This window comes from Lolium perenne, chromosome 7, assembly GCF_019359855.2.
Source record: "Lolium perenne isolate Kyuss_39 chromosome 7, Kyuss_2.0, whole genome shotgun sequence".
Classification (NCBI taxonomy): domain Eukaryota; kingdom Viridiplantae; phylum Streptophyta; class Magnoliopsida; order Poales; family Poaceae; genus Lolium; species Lolium perenne.
The window spans coordinates 326,366,103-326,387,094 of record NC_067250.2 but is presented as its reverse complement, the minus strand read 5'-3'; the positions used below and the strand labels follow the sequence as shown (position 1 = coordinate 326,387,094).

The 20,992-nt window shown below is 42.0% G+C and overlaps 1 protein-coding gene across 1 annotated transcript; it reads right to left on the bottom strand.

Annotated features, from left to right (window-relative positions):
* Positions 1 to 4,410: 4,410 nt before the first annotated feature.
* LOC127319197 (DNA (cytosine-5)-methyltransferase CMT1) lies at positions 4,411 to 10,610 on the bottom strand. Its single transcript, XM_051349424.2, has 21 exons — positions 10,081 to 10,610; positions 9,903 to 9,946; positions 9,678 to 9,786; positions 8,468 to 8,575; positions 8,261 to 8,395; positions 8,057 to 8,156; positions 7,602 to 7,810; positions 7,448 to 7,513; positions 7,133 to 7,366; positions 6,903 to 6,961; positions 6,764 to 6,830; positions 6,360 to 6,689; positions 6,215 to 6,286; positions 6,047 to 6,133; positions 5,857 to 5,944; positions 5,527 to 5,645; positions 5,348 to 5,452; positions 5,227 to 5,270; positions 5,084 to 5,153; positions 4,894 to 4,997; positions 4,411 to 4,753 (listed from the first exon to the last, which is right to left on the bottom strand). Exons 1-21 carry the CDS (start codon positions 10,558 to 10,560, stop codon positions 4,549 to 4,551), a joined length of 2,835 nt encoding a protein of 944 aa, XP_051205384.1. The 5' UTR covers positions 10,561 to 10,610; the 3' UTR covers positions 4,411 to 4,548.
* Positions 10,611 to 20,992: the final 10,382 nt, after the last annotated feature.

The window sequence follows — 20,992 nt, the reverse complement described above, 5'->3', positions numbered from 1 at the left end:
CTGATGCAGCTGCAACCCGTAAACAAAGAGAAGACCGCGGAGGAAATCGTGAATTGGGGTAGAAAGACCGCGGATAAGATGGTCAACGAAACTAACCCGATACTCGATAGGAGGTGATGGATAGCTTTCTTCGCTGGGGAAGCGTAACGCATCTTTTTTCTTCATAAACCCGAGCTTCTTCATCAGGTTGAGATCTTGATTGGAAATCTTGGATCTCTCCCACTCCAGATCTTCCGCCGCCATCTTTGACTCAGGAGTGCTGTGCCTGGTGAGCCGTGCGCGTGGTGGCATCAACAATGGCGTAGAGTGTGGCTGAGCTCAGGAAGTGTTGGGCGCAATAGGGGATTTTTGGAAAAGAGAGTAGAGGTGCGGCGCAGGTGAAAGGATGAACGGAGGAAGAAGAAGACCTTATATAGGGAGTCGGCGAATCGGTGCACCGTTGGATGGAATAATTTTGAGATGGATGTTGTACACGTGGCTAAGGGGTAAAAGTGTATTTTGACTGTGAAGGAACGGAACAGGCACTACAGTGCGTGCGCCAGAAAAAGCGGAGGACGTGTGTCCCCCACTTGCGCGACGTGTCAAATTGATGAGGGTTTTGGGCCTGCCAGACAGAGAGAGCAGTGCTCGTGTCTTCCCGATACAGCGATCGTGGCTATCGTCAGTAATGATGTCACCTTGCAAAGAGAAAATCTCGGCTGTGAAGATTAATCAAATTGGCGACAGGAAAAGACTATTGATTATCTCGAGAGCCTTTGATCAAATACAAGTTTTTGATCAAATGCTCGGGGGCTACTTTTCAAGAAGGAAATTTCGAGTATGACAAAATAGAAATGGCGAGAGCCTATGATCAAATACAAGCATTTGTTCATAGCCTCGGGGGCTACTCCCATCGGGAGCGCTGGTCGCGCACCCGATAGAAATAAAAATTCAAAGAAAGTATGACAATATAGCGACATCATGCGTTGAAGTGTTGAGCCTACAACCAAGTACAAGTCCTTGGCTGTAGCCTCGGGGGCTACTCCCATCGGGAATGCTGTTCGCGTGCCCGATGAAATTGAAAAGGTATAATGAGTATATTTCGAGTTATACAAATAACTCTTCATATACTCCCATCGGGAAGACAAGATAAGTCATCCGTTGACTCAATAAAATGTGCTATTCCAACAGCCGAAAAAGCACTCGACAATATATTCTCAGAGCGCCTAAAGTTGCGAATAATCTCTGAATGCCGCAAAACTTTGCGAAGGTAAGACCCCAGATCCGTTCTGAGCGGCGTGGCACCATTTCTGACGTCGATTTGCTACTTTTTTCCGTATCAACAAATACGAAGAAAAATCCTAACGGATGCGTTAGGTACCCGATAAAATATGACTGGGACTCGACAGATGGTAAGACCTTAAGCGGCACATGTCGAGTTAACACCAGTATCCCGAGATCATGTCCAGGGACGTGATTTTGAAGTAGGTTTTTGCGGATTGCCACTAGAGCAGTTAACTAGTACCTGATCCGTCAGATGAACTAGCCCCAACTACCATTATCCCTGTACAATATATAATTGTTTATCTGAAGATATGCGATGGCTTGAAAAAGTTATTTGACGATTATAAAGTTGGAGATTTTCCCTGATTCTTCGACAAGCAAAATCTCGGGGGCTACTGACATAGGCATCCCCAATGGGTCTGCCGAAGATGGTACCCGGGGTTTACTGAAGGCCCACAAGTCGAAGAATATGAAGTTCGGAAGCCCAGTTAATATTAAGGAAAGTTAGAGTTGTATTAGGAAATATAGAGACTTGTAATTTTACGGGACGGGTTAGAAACCCTCCCGGACTTTGTAACTTGTGTATTATGAATCCCTCGGCTCCGCCTCCTATATAAGGGGGAGTCGAGGGACAAAGAGAGGATCGAATCCATTGTCAACATAACCCTAGTTTCTTAATCGTCGAGTACTTTTCGGCTGAAACCTTCGAGATCTACTTGCCCTCTACTTCCAACCAAACCCTAGTCTACAATACGTAGGCATTGACGAGTTAATACCTTGTCAAGTAGTGACCAATATCATCATTGACCCTGATCCCTACACTTCCTCCCCTCACAAATTGTTCGATAAAGTGACACCAACTAGGATGAAACCCTTTCATGCGCATAACTTGTTGAAGAAAACACCTTTATTAATCCGAGCTAGTATCCCCCACAACACCCGCTGACTTGTTGGATCTGCCGCTCCGAACCTCATCGGCTAGGCTACTCCAGGAAGACGACGACCGACAGGGCGATCTTCCGCTAGATCCGGCCAAAACACGCAACAAGGAGGAACCCCTGGTCAACGCGCCGCCGTGAAAGACCTCCGCCACCACTCACGTTCCATATGCGTCGCCCCGTTCACGGCCCTCCTTGCGCATATGAGTCCACCAGAGCTCGCCTGCCCTCACCCCCCATCTTTGACGGGATGTGCACAAAATTATGAAGGAACAACTACCATGATTTTCAAGTTCAACTGAACTCGCTGACCTCTGTTTTGGGTTGGTAGCTGCAATCAGGTCGAACACGCCCCACTTCCTCTCTTTCATCTCCTCACTCCAGAGCTTGATTTGGTTCTCACTTACTCCCTCCGATCCCTTTTAATTGACTCGGATTTAGTACAAAGTTATACTAAATCCGAGTAAATTAAAAGGGATCGGAGGAGTAGTTGGGAGCAATGGCAATCGATCCGGAGCATGCACATGAACTGAACGATGAACATGATAAATACAAGTCTGCAATTTCTCTTTATAATTGCTTTCCAGTGAATTAAAAAATGTGTCCAACTAAGTAAAAACCAAATCATGCACATCTTGTAGCTGCAATGAGCTTCTCGGTCAGCCTCCGAGTTGGAATTAATCTGCCAGTTAACTGGTTTATCGGCCGATTTTGAACATGGGCTTGTAGTTTATCATTTCTTCAAGCTAGCTCTGAACAAAGAAAGCATAAGATAACTAACTATATATCCCATCAAGCAATGCTTGAGTTATATTGTATAATATAAGCAAATGGTTGAATAATTTTACATCTTAAGCTTACAGTTTGGCAAAATGCCTCCGCACTTCAGAGTTTAGAGAGAACTGGGTATATAGGACTGCATTCAACAGATCAATCTAGGAGTTTTACCAGTTACACACAAAGCTGACTTTATGTATACCAGGAGCTTGCTAGAGGCAAGGTCTCTATTGAGCATTAATAATCTAAGATTGGTCCTCTGATTACTGTAATTAGATGCATGAAAATTATACGGGTGACAACCTCTCATGCAATTCATCCAACACCTTGTGATCTTGAGAAAAAATTGCAATGCATCTGATCAACAATAAACTAGGAGTAAACCAGATCAACTACCCATTAATTGACACAAAAGGTCGGTCAGGCACTCAGGCGTTTTCAGGAGAGAAACACACCAGACGCATCCACATCTTCTCGCTGACAGGAAGACCCACCAAAATCACACACGCCACAGAATGCGATGAGGTGCCGATGGGTAAGGCCAAAATGAGCGACGGTGCCCCAATCAACCACAGGGCTCCAAAACACATGGAGCTTAGAGATCCTTAGAGATTTGTTTCTATGCTTGGGTGGGCTAACAAATTTAACCAAAATAGCTTTTAGTCCAAGCTCTGAATTCTGAAACGTGAAAGCCATCCCTACATATGTATTCGTGTACCATCTAGATTTATAAAAGTTCATATGGTTCAATCCCTGTGTATTTGCACATTGCCGATTTCTAATCCTGTTTTAATGGCTGTAAACAGTTACTATTATTCTTAGGAACTGCTAGAACATTTTCTGATGTTTGAATAATTTCATTAATTAACAATTCTTTCATGTACTTCTGATGGTTGTATAAGTTTGAGTATCTTTTCAAGTCAATGGTCACATTGCAGCAACGGAGTAAGGACGAAGCTAGAACCATATTACTTGAGCCATAATTAACAAGCGCAGCATGGCTTAATTACAAAGGATTCCTTCTGTTGTAGAAGTCGAATTAAATGTTTATGGACTCTGAGCTCCTTCAGGTATTACAGTGGAAGACATCTGTCAGACAACATGGTCAGTGTAAAAAGGAACTGTCATTTTTTTGTAAAAATATCAATATCCCGACTAAATAGTTAACAGGTTAGATATTCAGTAGCAGCAGTACACAATTCAAGAACTATCAGAGAATTCAGACTAACAGATAGATCAAGCACATTCAGAGAATTCAAGGCACAAATCTTACGAAAGCAAGAGTTCCAGATTCAGCCATAAAAGCTGCCTCTGGACGATAAGTGATTTAGCAGCAGCAGTGCGCCAGAAACATAGATAACACTTCCATACAGATTTAATCAGAATAAACAAGACCAACCATTCCATTTCAATAATAACGTTTGAATGAATATAGTAGCAAATGATAAAATAAACGAACTTGGCTACAAGTTGCAGCCTTTTCTTGAGCTCGACAATGAGTTGTTCTAGCAAAATGACAAATGTTTCGACAGCAAGTATATTGATGCAAATCAACAGTCGATCAAAAAAACTATTCTTCCTCCACTACTTCGCCTGCAGAAGATCCTCGAGGCAATCTTGCAACTCTTGCTTGAGGCGCAGGGATGAAGTTCGCAGGCAGTTTAAACAAGGGGCTCTGGTCTCCACTGAATTCACCCTGCTGGTATGCCTCTCCGAGTGAACACCCCAGGGCTCGGGCAACGGGAACAGCGACAGCATTCCCAACTTGGATATATCTGTGTAAAAAATGCACAACATAAAACTAAGCTTGAGAACAAAGAAGGTCCAAATCTACTGTCCTTGCAGAAACCAATCTAGTGATGGTCTATTCTATCTGATGCACTACGTCAGATGTCAACATACTAGGTCAACTCACTTTTGTTTTATGGGGCCAGACAGCCTGTAGTAATCCGGGAAGCCCTGCAGCCTTGCGTTTTCTCGAACGGTCAGAACTCTGTCCTGCTTGGGATGCAAAATAGCCTGCATGCAAAAAAGTAGCCATCAAACAAAATATATTGGCAGGTTAAAGAATCACACAAGGACCGAAAGTTTTATCAATATCATACTTGGTTGTGAGGCTCGGCTCTGGTCACAACAGTCGAGACGGTTTCATCCCACCACAGGCGTCCAAATGGTCTGCAAAGCAAGACAACAAGGATTATTGATAGTATTCTACTAATAATACGACACATTCAGTCAGTATGCTTACTTCAGTGACTTGCCCTTGCAGAACTTCATAGCATAATTAGGGACCTACAGGAGAAGCAAGGGTGATTAAAACATGGGTAATATACACATTGTTACAACTGGTTAAACAACAACAGGTTTACCAAAGGCTTCCCCGGCGAAAGATATTGACGAGGAATATTCGGATCAAACTCAACGGTTTTATTTTTTCCAACCCTGACACCTTTCAAGTCGCGGAAATTTGCCCCCTGGAATACAATAATTGCTTAGAAATTACAGGTTATGGTAGACAAAAAGAATGACGGGTTCAGCCTTAACTTACCTTTTTTTGGGGAATCTGCTTCACTCTTTCATAATCATACTTATTCAGTTGAAGCGGCTGATGATCGAATAGCTGGCATTCCTTTGGAGGGGCATCTCCAACCGAGTCATCCCTCATGTCTTAAAATGAATAACAGAGCAAGGTAACTCACAATAGAGACTTAATAAAGAAATTCACTTGCAAAGACACACAATAAATGTTGAAAACTATGGCAACGTAACATCATTGAACCACCAACATGACTGAAAATACAAGAAATACATGACACTGTATATTCTTTGAAAGGTATAAGAAATGAATTGAAAACTCATTACATAAATATGGGCTTACCATTACGGTTGAGACGGAGATAGCGTTGTAAATCTGTTTTGGGTCCACTTTTATATGCAATAATGTCTTCAGGTTGATGGTTTTCAACCTGAAGAAAAACAATATCATTTATAACGAGATAGAAGTTCACAAATGGTCAGGCAGCACTTTAAAATGACCCCAGCATACAACGAAAACAGTCATTGCCTACCTTCGGTAAATCATCTATGGCGTCCCTAAGACAAAGAGCGTTCTCCAAGTCCTTAGATTCATTTTCATCACATGCAACTAGACATTGCTGATAACAGAACATCATTTTAGCAAGACATAATAATAGTAATAATAATAATAACATAGTGCTAGTAATGTATTCTCGTACCGTGAATTCAGTTGGCTCGTGTTGTCCTCGATTAATAGCATCATGTGTGGGAAGGGGGAACTTTGGAAGTACCTACATTACCATATAAACATTCTTAGCAATAGTGTTACAAGGTAAAAAAAAGAGCATATGAAAAGAGAGAGACCACGGAAGGTAGAGCTCCCCACAGAAAGGCTCGCATCCTAAACTGTGGTAGCCCATAACGTCCTGCAACCATCATTCCAAGTCTAGCTTGGTAACGCATGGCGACAAGTCGGCTCAGGGCATAACGACCAAGAAATCCCTCTGCAAACTTCAAAATATCTACAACGTTCTCCATAAGAACGTATTTAGGTCTGAGGTAGTTGACAATGTCCATGAACACAAGCAATTGTTTGTTTTTTTCATCTGCCAGCGGATCTTTATGCTTCCGGTGTCTATTGAAGCCACTAATTCCTTGGCAGGGGGGACCACCACAAATAACATCCACATGGCCCTTTGGAATTAGAAATACATTAATAGGTAGCACAAGATCAAGATCCCAAAAGGAAGAAGGATGGATGTACTTACAGGCAAGGGTAAAATGGATTCCCTATATCCACTCTCCACAAATTCTTTAATAGCTTCCGGAGAATCTCTGAAATGTTAAGTAGGGTAAGATATATTGAAAAAAGAAAATAAAGAGGATTGTAATGAAGCAGATACCAACCTAAGGCCATCAAGGGGCTCCCAGGTATCATGACTAGAATCATATGTTTTCCACCGTACCTATATAAATAATATATATATATATATATATCGTCAACCAAACTTTACGTACGAATGTTCTAAATTAACAAATATAGTACATAACTAAATATACAAGATAAAGAATAAAAGTAACCGCTAAATCCAATAGAATTACAGAAATAGAAACTCTAACGATAGATCCTGCAGTACCTTAAAACACAAGCCATCTGTTTTAGTTTTATTTGGATCACCGTAGCATATATCAACAAGCTTCTCAACCTCAAATGTACCCTCCGAAAGAGATTCATTTACTCCGTTTTCGTCATCTTCATTATCATTCGAAATCCGCGGTAGAGAAGTGCTATTATGGACAGCATATTCCTTACAAAGTATATCCCACTCCTGAAGGAGTTTAAGAAAATTCTCGGCCTTCTCATTTCGTACCTACAAATTAGAGGTTAAATCATACAAGCTATCATGTGTGGTGAAACAAGGAATGTGATTTAGTGCAATTGCAGTTAGTACCTGTGCACGTGGGTGGTTGTGCTTTAGACTGTCGCAAGCATATTTGTTCATGTCTACGGCCCATTTCTGCACAAGACAATAATAATTAGATTGTCAATTATTACAGTAATTTCAGGCCAATGAAAGTCCTAAAACTACTAAGCAGAAAACTTACAGTAGTCAATTTTAAGCCAGACAATGGAGCACCCATGCAAAGCCCGGTTGACATGGCACCACAGCCAGAGTATAGATCCAGTAGTGTTGCTGTTTCCATTTGTGCATCAGGTGATACCACAAGATCAGCAACTGGTTTTTCCTTAGAAGAGTCAACATTGTCAGAAGAAATATCTGATGTCGTTTCGCTGCCTGTTGGGTCAACATTTTCTACAAAAGATTACGTCATCAACAAACACGAAGAAAATATCATGGTATACAATATTTATGAATTTTTACTTTAGCAATTGAAGTTCAGATGATCAAAACAAGTAACGTATTGTACCGCTTTAATAAAAAATTATGCTCAGACCATACGATTCTATGTTATTTTAGTTTTAATATAAGTTGCATACAGGCAACAAAAAGAAAAGTATGATGATGGCAACATAAAAAAAAACAACTAGAGATGATTACCTGGTGGCACATTGGCAAATGTGGAATATGCCACTGAATACGCCATATCATAATACAAATCACACTTTGATATAAGCTCAGCTTTTTCTGGTTGTGTCAACTGCAGTTGTTTCACCATAAAGCAAAGTGTAAAAATCAGCAGAAAAATGGGAGGTAATATGTAGCACACATTCATTAAATTGAAAGAATGAGTGAAACACTTACGTTTGGGCCAACATAAGTAATATTTACTTTCGAGATAATTGACCCAACCAGGTTATCATCCTTTTCCTCTGAAAGGAAAACACGCTTATGATCATGTTCATGATCAGGAACGTTCCACACATTGGATGTGATAACCTGCAAATTGGTCTTAGACACAAGCTGAAGTGTATTTAGAAAAAAAAAGAACACAACATGCTTGACACATACCGTATCAGCCACACGGTAAAACCAACGGCAACAGAAATATGATCCACGTTCAATTTCTTGGAAAATTTCGGTAATCCTTCCAATGTAATCATCCTCGCCATCACCAGCCTGCAGCCACTCAAAACAACAATAACATGATTACCATTGTTGGTTGAAGTAGAGCGACCCAACAAGATAAAATGCAGAAGAGTAAACTAGAATATTTGACCCTCAATGGTCTGCACAAAAGAAACGAAAACAGTGCAAAAACATTCAGGGCATTTCTTAGAAAGCTAAATAACACAGAAGACAGTAAAATTTAACAACTGATGAGAGAAAATGAGTGTGCAGAGGAGCACAGAGCAAGTTTCTAATGAGAGAACAATATCTAGTGGAGTAGACTAGAAGGGCTGTGCGAAAAGGAACCAAGCAGAGAAATATGTAGTCCTAGTGTCCAACTATGCTTGAAGGTTCAGCACACTAAAACTCGATTTACACACATAATCTTTATCCTCATGATCGAAAACAGTATAGCACAGGCATACACTGAATTTAGCATTGTATAGTACAGTACAGAATTATTACAAGCTAGGAACCTGCTGGTTACTTGCATGCGTGTACCAGCAGTGCACGAAACAGAAAGGACTTGAGCAATTAGCATAACAAGCTTCCCCGCAAACAAAAATAGCATAACAACTGAAGAGAGAAAATGAGTGTGCAGAGGAGCTCCTCCAAAGCTGGACCTTATTACAAATGAAGAGCAGAGGAGCACATAGCAAGTTTCTAATGAGTGGACAATATCTAGTGGAGTACACTAGAAGGGCTGTGCGAAAAGGAACCCAACAGAGAAATACGTAGGTCCTAGTGTACACCCAGGCTCTTATGGTTCAGCACATTCAGAACCTGATTTACACACATATCTTTATCCTACACATCATTTTTTCTAGGTGAAAAAAAAAAAAAAATTCGAGGTGATTATCCTACACAATATAGCACAGGTATAAACTGAATTCAGCATTGTACAGAATTAGTATAGGCTAGGAACCTGCTGGTTTACTTGCATGCTTGCACCAACAATGCATGAAACAGAAAGGACTTGAGGACCTAACATAACGAGCTGCACTAGTCATCTAGGTGCACTAGAACCATGCATTTATGAATGCTCTAGCAAAAGGATAAATGCATAATGGCAATCGATCCTGAAAGTGGCTAGGTGATCACGGTTGTTTACCGGCCGGATGTAGACATCATCGCCCAGATCAAAATTGACACCTTCCACGATAGCAGATCTGTAGTGGCACCGAGCACGCTTCTCCTTTTCCTCCTCCGGCGCATTAGACCTGCATGCAGAGACAACATGTACAAGGGTTTCAGTTAGCGCGCGTGTACGTGTTAGATAAAAGCACCTCAAATTGAGGCGTATGAATTACAGTGGCACAAACAGGTGCATGCATACCGCTTTTTACGCTTATTAGTAGTAAGTTGTGGATGGTCAGAATCCTGCAAAGAAAATAAAGGTAGATGTGATTATCTTCAGCCATCGTAATAATAATTTATAAAGATATGGAAGAACATGCCTAGGATAGGATCTATCTGCACGATGAGAGGCTGGGATCGATGGATGGAGGTATTACCTTGGGTTTGTACCTCTCGGGCCACCGGCGCCGCGCCTCGTCGTCTGGTATCGGGTCGACGCCGACGAAGTGGTCCTCGGCCTCGGAGGCGTCCTCCTCCTCCTCCTTCTGCTTGCTCACCGGCCTCGTCGCCACCCTCCTCTTCCTCCTGATGGTGCGAAGCGTCCCCGCCTTGGCCCGCTCCGCCGCCTCCAGCGCGGCGGCCTCCTCCTCCTCTTCCGCCATCTGCATCTCCTCCGCGTCCGGCTCCGACGCGCACATGTCGTCGTCGTCGTCGATCGCGTCACCCTCCTCCGCCAAGCGCCGCCTCCGTTTCGGCTCGCCCTTGGCGGGGCCGCTCTTGCGGGTACCCGGCTTCACCGCCGCATTGCGGCGGCGCTTCCCACCGCGCTCGGGCTCGGCGTCGGAGTCCGCGTCGGCGTAGGACAGCTTGGGCCGCTGCCGCGTGGAGCGCCTCCTCTCAGGCGCCGGCGATGACATGGTCGCGGACGAGATGAGGAGCGACGGTGGTTGAGGCTTTGCGGGGTTTGGCAGGGTTGTGGTGATGGTGGGCTGGGTGGAGGAGGGGTTCAGTATTTAAGGAGAGCGCGCGGGCGACGTGCAGATCGAGCGCACGAGTGCACGACCTCGATCCTCTGCGTTTTTCTCGCCGCAGTCGTCGTCTACCCTGCATGTATGCATCCTGGTTGTTCCGAAATCTCTTGCGATTTCGGAGTTGCCGTTTTGAAAAAGATCACGACGTAACTGAGGCGCGCGCAATTAACTGAGGCGCGCGCGGTTTGAATTTCGAAAGCTCGATCATCCTGGATGGTGGAGGATTGATTGGGCCTTGGGCGTAGACCGATTCTCAATTACTATTGTGATCGTCACGATTTGTTGCCATCCGTGTTGAGTTACAGCAAGGAATTGTAGTTAAGGAATTATGGTTGGAAACAAATCACAATAACTAAGGCTAGGAATTGTACAGTTAAGGACCTTCTTTTTTTTTGAAGAAACAACCGGCCTCACATAACACCGTTTCAGCAAGCACCGAATGCGGATGGGAACATAGAGCCCACCTATCTGCACCTTTTTTTTTTAGACAAGCCGTTTTGACATGCTCCCGGATTATGAAATGTATTTTAAGCGTAGTTGAAAATCTTTACTATTAAATGAGAGTTGGTCGTTTGACACTCAACGCACTTTGATGGTCGTCATTGAAGTCATCCTGTCCGTTCAATCTGATCTCACAGTCTCCGCTTTGTCCGATCATTTTTTCACTACTCCCCGAGTATGATATATGGAATCAAAGCGATTCTCAATCAAATTGCCATAATAGTATTTCCTTTCTCTACATACGTAATAAGGCAAGTCATACAAAGAATGATATCATCAGATATTTGTTGCCAATCCCGCACAATCACGACTTACTCTCCGCCCACAATCACACATGCTCTCCGCCCATGGTCGCCGCCTGGGAGTTTCAGAGTGCCCGCAGTTGCACCAGCTCCTTGCCGCCATCGTAGAGGAGCCTTAGATCGCTGGCCGGCGGTAGATGAATCGTGTTCTTCTCCCCTCTCAGCTCATCTTCTCTTTGGCCTGTCCGTCCCAAATTCCGATTCTGGAAAAGAGGAGTTTGTTCCAGACTGGATATGACACGGGGGGCCAGATGCATCTCCTGGTCCAGCGGGGACATGCATCTTGGAGAGTCGGGCCTCACCCAGGCCGCTTCCTCCCGCGCTCTGAGGCGGCGACGGTGACCACACCCTCTAGGACCCGCGTCCTTGCTCCCATCGTCTTCCTCCGTTGTGATGGCACGCCGTCGCATATGTCGACAAAGAGGGCTCTGCTGGTGCCCTCTTGAGCCCGCGCTCCCGATGAAGCTCGAGTTGGGGACTCGCCTCTCCTTCGTCTTGATCTTCAGCGTCGTGTTTGTCGTCGACCGAGTGTTGGTGTGGTGAGAAGCATGATGACAAGGGAGAAAGTCCCCTATATTCTACATCGCTTCCCGTTGAACGTCCAAAACTTTCTCCTTCGATTTTACTTGTCTAAATTTTAATTTCTTTGCGCGGGTTCTTTTTGTGACCGATGCAGCGATTTGAGGGAGATAGTGGGCCTTCTACGGCTGATCAAGGGCGGAGAAATCCAGGATGGACAGAAGATGTGCAAGCAGTTTAGCGCCAGGTGCGGGTAACTATTTTCTTGGTGTTCACCTCCGAAATTGTTTGTGCTAGCGTTAAAAACAAGTAGCCTAATATGTGTGTGCTTCGTGCTGACGGTTTTGTCTGTAGACTTGTAGTGAATTATAGTTTGTCACTTTCTATTGTGACATCTATGTTGTCGGCTGAATCTGTGACCTATATTCGTTTGGTGATGCCTGTCGGATTTCCATTTGGCATGCTATAAAAATTCACCAGTTCATACTGAACTCTGTTACTTCATAATAATTATTATATGAGACTCAGGTCAGCCTCTGCAACAGTTGTTGGTTTTGAATTTGTTCATGCGATACATGATTTGTTAAATCCAGAAACTCTCTGTGTTTTCTATGGTACTACACAAATTGTGAAGTTTGAAGCGCATAACCTTGCTGCTTTTTTTTCACTTTTCTCAACCCTTACAGTGGTGCAACAGATATTCAGACTATGCGGAGAAGGAAAGGTAACCGCGTGTGAACTTTGAATAGTACTCATAGTTAACAATTGTCTCTTTGCAAGAACAATTATGCCTTACACCATATCTGATTACTGAAAAGTAAATGTTCATATTAATTTAGGATGTAGGCTCAGTATTTTATTTTCATGTGCAGGCACACATTTGCTGAAAGTACTATCAAACACTTCCAAAGAGGTATTCACGCAAAATTCTTACAGTTTCTCGATTAATTTACTAATTTACATACAACTGAAAGATGACATGTAATTTGCATTGCTAGCAGTGTGAAAGTTCATTGAACGAAGAGTACACCAAACTTCAAGAAGCATATGAAATGTTCTGTGAAGTAAAAGATGCACATCCACAGGCCTTCGAAGGTATGTCCAGTAAGATCTAGCCATCATTTTCCCATGGATTCTGTGGTATTGTGTGATGGTTGTTTCTTATTGGTCTCATCAGCTATATTTGAAATGTGGTTCTTGTTCCTTTATAAGTATACTTGAATCTGGTATAATAGAATTAAACATCAATTTTAGTTGAAAATTATTTACAATTTTAAATTAGATCCGTGTTATTACCTGGTAAAAAAGTGTGTTGTTCGGCTGCTGATTGTCAGCAACTCAACATATTAATTTGCATGATGCCCCATGAATACCTATGCAAGTCTTACTGCTTCTGCAAACATCAAGCACTTCCTGACTTGTTCACTATCTTGCTATGCAGACCTACTCCACAAGTCGAAGTTGAGAAAAAGTTGAGCAGCATGAACACTACAGTAAGTACCTAGAGGACTGGCTTTCACTAAATTTTCTCCGCTGGTACGTTACCATATGAAGTTGCCTTTGATTATCCAGTTTAAGAAAATACAGGTTGTACTGCCGACCATATATTTCACTTTACCGTGTATTCTGCCAACAACAGTCTTTTGATGTTTGACATTTTCTTTCTACCAAATAGACATTGTTGGGGCTGAATCTCTCAACCCCTATCTTCTTTTTCCTGTAACTCTCGTGTCTCTCTTCTTCACCTCTGAACTCTAATCTCACTTTTGTCTCTATCACCTAGGACACACGCACACATACAGCCAAGGGAAGAAGAACAAACTTTGCCGTGTCTGTCTCCCTTGGTACCATCAAATATTACATTTTCACTTCTCTTCTCATTAGCTAATAAACATGCTTTACAACCTTAAATAGACTGAGCCACGCTCGGCACTAACACCACGTACTAACTGAATACTAGCTGCATGCACGGTCACGCCCACTACTTGTGCAGCTCCTCTTGACTTGGTCATTCAGCTAACAAAGTGATGCATGCACTAACACACTCACCAATTCTCTCGGCTCCTAACTCATGGTCTAGCCGAACTGGGTCCGGCCTCACGCATTGCCACTTCACACGACCATGCCGCTTCGCACAGCGCTGCAGCTTCACTCTGCTATTGGCATCTCGCCTTGCTTGCCGCACCTCCTGGCAGCCCGGCATCTCGCCTCATCGACGCACCTCACCGAAGCTTCAACGACTAGCTACTCCCTAGACCATCTAAGTTACATGCATAACAAAGAAAAGCTAAATATGCAGATACATCATGACACGATTAGTGCTAACATACATTGTGTAGAGAAGCTTATAAATTAGAGTTTGACATTTTTCTTCTCTACACGAGGTTTGTGAATTTCTTTGCATATGTGCTTACAAGATTTTCTATATAACACTATCTTTATTATGATTTTTTCTTCTCGGATCACCTATGTTCATGTAATTAACTTCCAGTACTTAAAATTCATAGGATTTTGGAATAATGCATCAAGTATATCAATCCATGAAAAATGAAAATTAAAGACCGGACAAATATTTATAAAAAGAGAAAGTTAAAGGCCAGCCTAAACATGTTAATTGGCATGCATTACTAATATACTCTCGTACATGTGGACACACTATTCCTTTCTTATGAATGGTTCCTTTTTAGATCATTGCGAGCATAGATGAACTTATAAATTAATTTTCTGTAGAAAATTCACATGCCAAGAGTGCTATGTGTTGGGAGATTTTATGAAGAATGACACTTGAAGATGCTAAAAGTAACTCAAAGAATTACCTATTGCACCACAGTTCCTGCACTAAACGTAAGCTGAGATAGGATCAATCAGTGTGATATGCATCCATTTGGCATATTTACACGTTTAACCTAGCTCAGCCTCCGTCTTGGCTAGCTAACTACAGCAGCACTGCTAGCGTGTTTACTGTTGTTGGTGATGCTGATAGTGGTGGTTCAGAACTACCTAAGCATGGAGGCTGGTGGCATGGAATTATCTCTCTATTATGTGCAACAACAACAACAACAACGGTCGGCCTTGAGTGGTATATGTAACATGTTTGGAGCCTTTTCAATCTAAGTTATCTTGGCAACTAGAACCAATTAATTTCAAAATTCATCTTTGTTGATATATTTGGGCAAGAAATATGTAACTTTTTAGTTCTTAATTTTAGTAGCGATGTTACAAGAGAGTTAAAGTGGAAATAGTGCACGCATTTTCTCAGAAAACTTAGTACCTTGAACTTTGAAAGCATATGTCATTGATCTGATATTACATGACATGATTGATTAGCACATAACTGTGGCCAGAGAAATTGTGGCTCATTTACAAGCCAGGTAATAATTTTAGGGGCATAATTTTTAGCAGCAAAAGGGCTGCACATATACGCTCTAATATGGTTGCACGAGTAGTATACATTAATAATAGCGAAGCAGGGAAACGATCAAAAGGTGAGTTGCACACATCTTTCAGAGCTAGGCCACCACTCTGCAGCGAAGAGGAGCAATACCCTGCTGATGTTAATTAAAACAAGTTCTTTGACAACTTTTTACTACAGAGTAAAATAAATTGGTAGGAAAAAATGCTCATAGGCTGGTGTGAGTTGTATAACACTTAGAATCTTTAGGGCCAATGGTGGATTCTCTAAGGTATTTTAGCGAGAGGTATCAGGCTGACAATCTTTCCTTGGAATATTGAATATGCTGCCATATTAGATATTATACTGTTCTTTTTGAAAAGAAAAGGATTTTCCTTGAATACTTGATACATATGTGCCGCGGATGGATGCAAACTGCAAGATCTTCCCTTCGATAAAAGAGGCGTTGCTGTTGAAATAATGATTAATATGGTATTGGGTACCGCCAGAAACTTTATATGTATTATTTTTGCATGTCATAGAATAGATATTGATGACCCGTGGCAACGCACGAGCATTCAACTAGTCTCAATAAAAATCCGAACAAAAAACTGACGTGTACATCTCGATAGTATATGTGCGTAGAAAGTCGTTTCATGGAAAATCGATATTTTTTGTATGGTCGGTCGGCCGATCCGCGCGTGGGGATCGGTCGTACCAGCGCCGTTCGATCGTAATCCGGCGTCCAGAATTAGCAGCATTCCAATTTTTGCATTTTGCCGCCTGGTTTTTGGAAAATCAACCCGCGGTCCTAAGCCTATCAGTTTAAACCGAACACGTGTTTCCCTTTGCCCCCAAACTTTCAGATATTTACAACAAAACCCGTTGTTTAGTATAGCAACAAAAACCCGCCGCTTTGTGCACAAAAAATAAAAAGTATTACAACAAAATTTTCACAGTAAATCTTCACATATATGTACAACAAATTATCAATATATTTACAATAATAATTAACAACAAAAATAATATTTTTTATTTGGGTGTTTACAATAATAGTCAGTTTCCATGCAATAATATCTTTACAACAAATCGGAAACATACTTACAACAATAATTAATAACAAAAACCAACATTATTTTATTTGAATGTTTAGAATAAAAGTCTGCTTTCATTCCAGAAATATCTTTAGAACAAACCAGTAAAATATTTACAACAATAATTAGCAACACAGGCCACAAATAATTTGGGTGTTTACAACAAAAGTCGCAAACATCATCCACAAAAACCACAGACTATTTACAACTAAAAAATATATTTTTGCAAATAATTCAAAAGTTGTTAAGAAATAATTTACAACTAAACATTACAACATCTCTGACATGCTTTCTCTATAACTTTTATACGCATTTGTTACAAAACTAACGAACATATACAACGTCTCTACGAAAAAAGTATCCATGACTAAAACAATTACACCAAAAATCACAAATAATTACAACAAAAAAGTCATCCGTTTACAACGTATCAAGAAACACACATTTTCGTAACATATCACTTAGAAAAATCTTACAAATTATGTCGTGTGAGTTTACAACAAATTTTTTATCTAATTGTTACAAATCTGAAAACAACACGGTACATTTCTTTAAAAAAAGCAACACTCCAGTTTGGGCGGAAAAACCAGGCCCATATAGGGCCACGCGGGAGCGAGTGACGACGACCGATCACTGGCGAGCTTCCTTTTTGTAACATGTGCAAAAACAAATTGATGCTTCAAAAATCTTTTCACGAGACATTACTTTATCTTTTTTACACAGGACACAAAAAAGTCAGTTTTCTACGAGACTTGGCGTACACATATATAATGTTGACATATATGCGCCAAGTTCTTATTGAGGTTTTTTTTACATTTTAAAATATTTTTCATGTGTAGCGGGAGCATATGCGTTCAGAAGTGGATTTTCGTTTTTTTTAACATAGTATAACGCTCACAAAACATATATACACTTACTTCTACATGTATGCAGACCCTATCCTATGAGCACCTTCATATGGACGTGATGCCCATATTACTTCTGATCTTACGTATACTTTTATTTGCATCCTTATATCTCATTGACTAATTACTATTTGTCGACCACAACTTAAAGAGAGAATAGTCAAGTGAACCCATGAATCCTGGTACATTTTTTATCATAAGAAACACCTTTATATTGCTTTTATCTTGTTTTTTATTTGCTGCACTATTTTAATCCGAAAATACAAAAATATTTACTTTTCTTATTTGCGTCCAAAACACCAAAAAACAATCAACTTCTTTATAGTTTTTACTTAGTTAGTCTATTTAATCTAGTCTTACTCGCTTTATTTTAACTTGTGTTTTATTTATTTACGCGAAACCTTGTGCTTGACAACCACGCGGTCAACGCGCCACCATGAAAGGCCTCCACCACCACTCGTGTTCCACATGTGTCGCCTCGTTCACGGCCCGCCTTGTGCGTTGGAGACCACCGGAGCTCGCCCTCCCTCACCCCCCATCTTTGACAGGTTGTGCACAAAATTATGAAGAAACAACCACTAGTAGAAAAAGGGCCTATAATCCCGGTTGGCAACTGTCATTAATCCCGGTTGCGCAACCGGGATTAAATATGCGGGACTAAAGGCCCCCCCTTTAGTCGCGGTTGCTTACGAACCGCGACTAAAGGCCCATCCACGTGGGCGCCAGCCATCCGTCGGGGCGGAGGACCTTTAGTCGCGGTTCTCCTGGCCAACCACGACTAAAGGCCTCCGCAGGTTAGGGTTTTAGCCCTCCCTAAATCTGGTTTCTTTTTAATTTGTATTGTTTTATTTCTTTTATATTTTATTTTGTGTTTTATTTTAATTTTGAAGAAGTTTCACATATTCTACGCTACTATATACAGGCATATGAATGTATGCTTGTGACGGTACAACACACGTCCGTTGGGAACCCCAAGAGGAAGGTATGATCCGTACAACGGCAAGTTTTTCCCTCAGTAAGAAACCAAGGTTATCGAACCAGTAGGAGTCAAGAAGCACGTGAAGGTCGTTGGTGGCGGAGTGTAGTGCGGCGCAACACCAGGGATTCCGGCGCCAACATGGAACCTGCACAACACAATCCAAATACTTTGCCCCAACTTAACAGTGAGGTTGTCAATCTCACCGGCTTGCTGTAACAAAGGATTCAATGTATAGTGTGGAAGATGATGTTTGCAAAGAACAGTAAGAACAAGTATTGCAGTAGATTGTATTCGATGTAAAAGAATGGACCGGGGTCCAAAGTTCACTAGTGGTGTCTCTCCGATAAGATAAAGCATGTTGGGTTAACAAATTACAGTTGGGCAATTGACAAATAAAGAGGGCATGACAATGCACATACATATCATGATGAGTAGTGTGAGAATCAATTGGGCATTACGATAAAGTACATAGACCGCTATCCAGCATGCATCTATGCCTAAAAAGTCCACCTTAGGGTTAGCATCCGCACCCCTTCCAGTATTAAGTTGCAAACAACAGATAATTGCATTAAGTATGGTGCGTAATGTAATCAACACAAATATCCTTAGACAAAGCATTGATGTTTTATCCCTAGTGGCAACAGCACATCCACAACCTTAGAACTTTCTGTCACTGTCCCAGATTTAATGGAGGCATGAACCCACTATCGAGCATAAATACTCCCTCTTGGAGTTACAAGTATCAACTTGGCCAGAGCCTCTACTAGCAACGGAGAGCATGCAAGATCATAAACAACACATAGATGATAGATTGATAATCAACATAATCTAGTATTCCATATTCATTGGATCCCAACAAACGCAACATGTAGCATTACAAATAGATGATCTTGATCATGTTAGGCAGTGATACGTCTCAAACATATCTATAATTTCTTATGTTCCATGCTACTTTTATGATGATACTCACATGTTTTATACACATTATATGTCATTATTATGCATTTTCCGGCACTAACCTATTAACGAGATGCCGAAGAGCCAGTTGCTGTTTTCTGCTGTTTTTGGTTTCAGAAATCCTAGTAAGGAAATATTCTCGGAATTGGACGAAATCAACGCCCAGGGTCCTATTTTTCCACGAAGCTTCCAGAAGTCCGAAGATGAAACGAAGTGGGGCCACGAGGAGGCGACACGCCAGGGCGGCGCGGCCTGGACCCTGGCCGCGCGGCCCTGTGGTGTGGGCCCCTCGTGACGCCCCTTGACCTACCTCTTCGCCTACTTAAGCCTTCATCGATAATAGTTCCAGTACCGAGAGCCACGATACGGAAAACCTTCCAGAGACGCCGCCGCCGCCAATCCCATCTCGGGGGATTCAGGAGATCGCCTCCGGCACCCTGCCGGAGAGGGGAATCATCTCCCGGAGGACTCTACACCGCCATGGTCGCCTCCGGATTGATGTGTGAGTAGTTCACCCCTGGACTATGGGTCCATAGCAGTAGCTAGATGGTTGTCTTCTCCTCATTGTGCTATCATTGTTGGATCTTGTGAGCTGCCTAACATGATCAAGATCATCTATCTGTAATACTACATGTTGCATTTGTTGGGATCTCATGAATAATGAATACTATGCTATGTTGATTATCAATCTATCATCTATGTGTTGTTTATGATCTTGCATGCTCTCCGTTGCTAGTAGAGGCTCTGGCCAAGTCATTACTTGTAACTCCAAGAGGGGGTAATTATGCTCGATAGTGGGTTCATGCCTCCATTAAATCTGGGGGAGTGACAGCAACCTCTAAGGTTGTGGATGTGCTGTTGCCACTAGGGATAAAACATCAATTCTATATCTGGATGTATTTGTTGATTACATTACGCACCATACTTAATGCAATTGTCTGTTGTTTGCAACTTAATACTGGAGGGGGTTCGGATGATAACCTGAAGGTGGACTTTTTAGGCATAGATGCATGCTGGATAGCGGTCTATGTACTTTGTCGTAATGCCCAATTAAATCTCACACTACTCATCATAACATGTATGTGCATTGTTATGCTCTCTTTATTTGTCAATTGCCCCACTGTAATTTGTTCACCCAACATGCTTATTCTTATGGGAGAGACACCACTAGTGAACTGTGGACCCCGGTCCATTCTTTTACATCGAATACAATCTACTGCAATACTTGTTCTACTGTTCTTTGCAAACATCATCTTCCACACTATACATCTAATCCTTTGTTACAGCATGCCGGTGAGATTGACAACCTCACCGTTAAGTTGGGGCAAAGTAATTTGGTTGTGTTGTGCAGGTTCCACGTTGGCGCCGGAATCCCTGGTGTTGCGCCGCACTACACTCCGCCACCAACAACCTTCAACGTGCTTCTTGACTCCTACTGGTTCGATAAACCTTGGTTTCTTACTGAGGGAAAACTTGCTGCTGTACACATCATACCTTCCTCTTGGGGTTCCCAACGGACGAGTGCTTTACCGTCACAAGGAAGCTACTATGCCCACATCAACTGTACGCTAGCAGCAACTTTTTCTGGCGCCGTTGCCGGGGAGATCAAGACACGCTGCAAGGGGAGTCTCCACCTCCAATCTCTTTACTTTGTTTTTTATCTTGCTTTA